The following is a 5,482-nucleotide window of genomic DNA, read 5'->3' as shown; positions in this document are numbered from 1 at the left end:
GAAGGACAGTGTACAGCCTCCAGCTAGCGGGGGTATTGTATAGTTGCAATGAGTACATAAAAACACCTCACCCCTTAACATGTGCTCGCCATGGAGCTCGGTGCGCTGGAGCCTAGACCCTGGTGTAACGTCCTCATTACTTCGCAGTCAATGAAATGAGTCCAGGGACTGGAGAGAGGGCTCACTGGGTAAGAGCGCTAGCTGAGAAATCATGAGGACCTAAGTTTGTATTTCCAACGGCCAGATTTTTAAAAAATGGGGTGTGGCCACACATACCTGCCACCTCAGCCCTGTGGGACAGAGAAATAGAATCACTGGGGCTTGCTAGCTGCCGGCTTAGCTCCAAGTTCGGGGAGGAAACCTGTCTTAAGGGAATATGACAAAGAGTGATAGGATGATGAGGAATCGGTACCCAGAGTTCTCCTCTGGCCTCTGGATGTGTATAGGTATATGCACCCACATGCACACGTACACACATATGTATATGTACACATGTACACACCGTCCTGGTTCACTTTATACTGCTGTAACAAAACACCATGACTGACCCAGGCGGTGGTGGCACACGCCTGTAATCCCAGCACTCGGGAGGCAGAGGCAGGTGGATCTCTGTGAGTTTGAGGCCAGCCTGGGCTACAGAGTGAGATCCAGGACAGGCTCCAAAGCTACACAAAGGAACCCTGTCTGGAAAAAACAACAACAACAACAACAACAAAAACAAAAACCCACCATGACTGAGAACAACTTAGGGCAGTAAGACTTTATTTGGCTTACAGGTTACAGGCCATCAGCAGAGCAAGCCAAGGCAGGAACTCAAAGACAGAAGCCGAAGCAGAGGCCGTGAAGGGGTGCTGCTTACTGGCTTACTCCTTACAGTGTGCTCGGCCTGCTTTCTTACACCACTCAGGACCACCACCCTAGGGGTAGCGCCACCCACAATGGGCTGGGCCCTCCTGCATTAGTCATTAATCAAGAAAATTTCAGCAATGGCAGGAAGATCTCTGTGAGTTTGAGTCCAGCCTGGTCTACAGAGTGAGTTCCAGAACAGCCAGAGCTACACAGAGAAACCCTGTCTCAAAACAAAATAAATGAAAAGAAGAGAGAAAATGTCCCTACAGACTTACCTACAAGACAATATATTGGAGGTCTTTTCTCAACATAGGTTCTTCTTTCCAGATAACTCTAGCTTGTTTTAAGCTGACAAAAACAAAACAAAACAAAACAAAAAAACACTAGCCAACACACACACACACACACACACACACACACACACACACACACAGAAACCAGACCAAAGAGGAGAGTTGGCCTGGACTGCTTAGGCTATCCAAGAGGAAAGATGAAAAACTGTTTCCAGAATCCTACCTGGGCTCTCGAACCCTGACACCTCACACTTACTTCAACTTACCTGGTTTAGTCCTACTGGGCACCTGGGCAGGGATGAGCTCTCAGATGACCTCCCTACAGGATCCAGGGTTGGGAACATGGCCCTGAGAGGAGCCTGTGTCCCATAGCAATGCTTTTCATCACTTTATGACAAGGTAGGTGTGGCTCTGGTTTCCAAGACAAGTGGCCAAGCTACTCTGTGACAAAGAGCCACACCCTTCCCCTGGGAGGGGAATAGAGCTGTGGGCAGCTGTCTCCTTGGGAGGACACGGTAGGTGGCTGAGGAGGATGTTGTGCCTGGGTTCCCTCCTCCCCGTGGGCTCACTCCTCCTCCTCCTCCTCAGCCCTGAGGCCCGGGGAGAATACGGCGTGGTCCGCATCGTGTCAAAGAATTGGAGCAAGGACTATTGTGTCTTGTACAGCTCCGACTACGTCACTCTCCCCCGGGACCTGCACCATGCCCCACTCCTGCCTCTGCATGATGGCACCAAGACACCATGGTGTCCGGATGAGGACTCCTTCCACCAGGCCCAGGACAGCTCCCCTAGACAGCAACCCCTCCACCAGACTACTACCATGGTGATGCGTGGTAACTGCAGCTTCTACACCAAGGGCTGGCTGGCTCAGGGCCAAGGTGCCCATGGGCTGCTCATTGTGAGCCGGGCCAGCAATCAACAGTGTTCAGACACCATCTCCAAGCCCCAGGACCCCAGCAAACCCCGGCCTGCCCTCACCATCCCGGTGGCTGTGCTCCGCTATACCGACCTGTTGGACATCCTCAGACACACTCACGGTGACACCAATATCCGTGTAGCCATGTATGCTCCCCTAGAGCCCATCATCGACTATAACATGGCAGTTATCTTCATACTGGCTGTGGGCACTGTTGCTGCAGGTGGCTACTGGGCTGGCCTGATGGAGTCAGACCAGCTGCAGAGGCACCAGGCCCAAGGAGGAGGGGGGTTTGGTGGTCACAATCAGCCTCAAGCGGGGGTAGCTGAGAGGTTCCAGAGGGCCCGGGAAGATGAAGACGATGATGATACGTCTGTGGATTTTACACCAGCCATGACGGGCGCTGTGGTCACCATGTCCTGCTCCATCATGATTCTGCTTTACTTCTTCTATGACTGCTTTGTCTACGTCATGATCGGGATCTTTGGTCTGGGTGCCAGTACTGGCCTCTACAGCTGCCTGGCACCCATAGTGCACCACCTGCCCCCATGGCAAAACCAATGGGCACTGCCTGACCGCCGGGCTTATATGAAGCTGCCATTACTACTGCTGGCAGGCCTATGTGCCATGGTGACTCTTCTCTGGGTCATCTACCGCAACGAGGACCGTTGGGCATGGCTCCTGCAGGACACCTTGGGTGTTGCCTACTGCCTTTTTGTGCTGAGGCGGGTGCGGCTGCCCACGCTCAAGAACTGCACCTCCTTCCTGCTGGCCCTGCTGGCCTTCGATGTCTTCTTTGTCTTCGTCACACCCCTCTTCACCAAGACTGGCGAGAGCATCATGGTGGAAGTGGCGTCAGGCCCAGCAGATTCTTCAAGCCATGAGAGGCTGCCCATGGTGCTCAAAGTGCCCCGACTGAGCTTCTCAGCTTTGACATTGTGTGACCAGCCTTTCTCCATCCTTGGCTTTGGTGACATCGTCGTCCCCGGTTTCCTGGTGGCCTACTGTCACCGCTTTGATGTGCAAATCCACTCTCGCCAGGTCTACTATATGGCCTGTACAATGGCCTATGCCATAGGCCTGCTGGTCACCTTCGTTGCCATGGTCCTCATGGAGATGGGCCAGCCTGCTCTGCTGTACTTAGTGTCTAGCACCCTGCTTACCAGCCTTGCCGTGGCCGCCTGTCGCCAAGAGCTTACCCTTTTCTGGACTGGCCAGGGCAGAGCCAAGATCCCTGCTGGGCCTGTGGCAAAGCCCTCCATTGCTTCTGCGGTAAGCTCCAAGCTGAAGCTGGAGGGTGTGACAGATTCCCATAGAACCAACGGGTTTGAGGAGGCCGCCGACCAAGAGTCAAGGGACTTAGACAGCAACCTTGGGGATGACATGTCAGAGATGGTCACCCTCTCTGAGGACGAAGCCACAAGTCCAGAGGGCCACAGTGAGAGCTCCGAAGGCTGGAGTGATGCCAACTTGGATCCTGGGGAGCCATCCCCTGGCTCCCCCATGGCCGTGGAGGAGCTGATGCCTCTGGCCATGTTGATACCACTGATCCCACCAATGCCACCCCCCTCAGAGCTGGGTCGCATCCACACCCAGGCTCAGGTCCACGATGCCAGCCTGCCCTGGATGGGGCTGCATAGGAGAAAGGGCTTGAAAGTGAAGAAGTGCCCATCAACCCAAGCTCCCCTATGAACAGAGCTCCCTGGGACCTGGACCTCTCAAAGGACTTCCAGAACACTGAACAGCAAAGCCAGACAGGATAGGAGATCGGGCATTAGAGAAACTCCCTATCTTCCTCTGGAGTCTCTTTGCTTATTAGGACTGTAAGATAACAGTAGCACAGACTAAGTCTATGCAAAGTTGGGAAGGTCCCTGTGGGCTGGTGGCACCTCCAAATTGTGCAGAGGGGGAAACTGGGGCTCAGGGAGGTCATGTGACTTGCACAGGTCCACTCAAGATTTGCCTCCCCCACCCCCAGAGTTCCCTGGGCAGCTACTTGCCCTTTCTTTGCCTGCCTGGCTCCTTGAGCCAAAACCCCCAACCCCTTAATCTGGCACATAGCTACCCATCCCATTTTCTCCACCTCTAATGTCAACACCCCATTATGACTTCCTGATCCCTTCACATTCTCCTCATCTCAATTTGCACTTGCTGTTCCCACTAACTGGATGCCTTTCCTGTCACAGAAAGACCCCAACCCTAGGAAATCGGGAGGCTTCCTTCCAAACTCAGCTCACATGGGTTTGCTGAACCCCTCAGCTCAAGGCCCAGACATCAACACTCAGCCCCATCCCTGAGACATTGAAATGCCCCTGCTGTGTGTCTCCTGAGGTAGCAGGCATAGGAGGAGGACCCTGACATCCAGAAGAAGAATAGGAGTGTAGGGCAGGTAATAACTTAAAGCCAGGAGTGCAGGGAGCCGGGGCTGAGATGAAAAGCTTTACAGACCACGGGCCAGTTGCCACTGGCTCTGAGTAATGACAGGGTTCTGCAGAACTCAGAGGTCCCATCTGCAAAATGTGGCTTATAGTACTGTATCCTCTGAAGCAGGGGCATTGACAAGATGATCTCCGTAGGACTCCACAAGGTTTTAGACCATGTGGTGTGTTTAAAAGCTGCTTGATCAGAGCAGCTAGACCGTAGAATGAGAGAAGACCTTCTGAAAGAGGCCCTGTTGGGGGGTGGGGGGAGGGGGTCATGTCCCAAGGGGCAGTGCTGCAAGGCTGTTAGTCGTAGAGCTGGAGATCTCAGCTCCACACTGACTTAGAGTATGTCACTTAGGGGAGACTGACCCTCTCCATGCTCAGCTTGCTTATCTGTAGCATGGGATGAGCAATATGCTCTATTGCGGGACTGTCAATAGGTTTGGAACGGTGTCTGTCTGGTGGCCAGCACGAAGCAGGGAGGAAGAGCTGCAGGCTTCCTTCCTTCCTTCTTTCATGAAGTGCTCTGACCTTGTTCATATCAGTGTACCCATAACTCTGGTTTTCTTGTCCTTTGGAGTAGAGTTCAGCTTTGTGAGGGCGAGGACTCTGTCCTCTTTGTTCATAGGTATATTTCTGAGCCAAGGACAGAGCCTGACATGTCGTAGGTATTTAGTTTCTGTTTGCTAGATGAGGGAAGGAAGGAAGGAAGGAAGGAAGGAAGGAAGGAAGGAAGGAAGGGAGGGAGGGAGGGAGGGAGGGAGGAAGGAAGGAAGGAAGGAAGGAAGGAAGGAAGGGAGGGAGGGAGGGAGGGAAGGAGGGAGGAAGGGAAGGAGGAAGGGAAGGAAGAAGGAAGGAAGGAAGGAAGGAAGGAAGGAAGGAAGGAAGGGAGGGAAGGAGGGAGGGAGGGAGGGAGGAAGGGAAGGAAGAAGGAAGGAAGGATTAGGCATTGCTCTCATTTAAACTGTAGAGGACAACGTGCTTCCATGAAGGAAGACACC

The 5,482-nt window shown here is 53.4% G+C and overlaps 1 protein-coding gene across 1 annotated transcript; it reads left to right on the top strand.

Moving 5' to 3' along the window:
• Window positions 1–765: 765 nt before the first annotated feature.
• Window positions 766–5,122, top strand: Sppl2c (signal peptide peptidase like 2C). The gene has a single exon (XM_052757462.1). The coding sequence runs from the start codon at window positions 1,675–1,677 to the stop codon at window positions 3,748–3,750; it is 2,076 nt and encodes a 691-aa protein (XP_052613422.1). The 5' UTR covers window positions 766–1,674; the 3' UTR covers window positions 3,751–5,122.
• Window positions 5,123–5,482: the final 360 nt, after the last annotated feature.

This window comes from Peromyscus californicus, unplaced genomic scaffold (assembly GCF_007827085.1).
Source record: "Peromyscus californicus insignis strain IS unplaced genomic scaffold, ASM782708v3 Scaffold_3__1_contigs__length_106647218, whole genome shotgun sequence".
Taxonomy (NCBI): Eukaryota; Metazoa; Chordata; class Mammalia; order Rodentia; family Cricetidae; genus Peromyscus; species Peromyscus californicus.
Note: the sequence above shows the minus strand (reverse complement) of the source record. Positions and strands in the feature narration are given on the sequence as shown.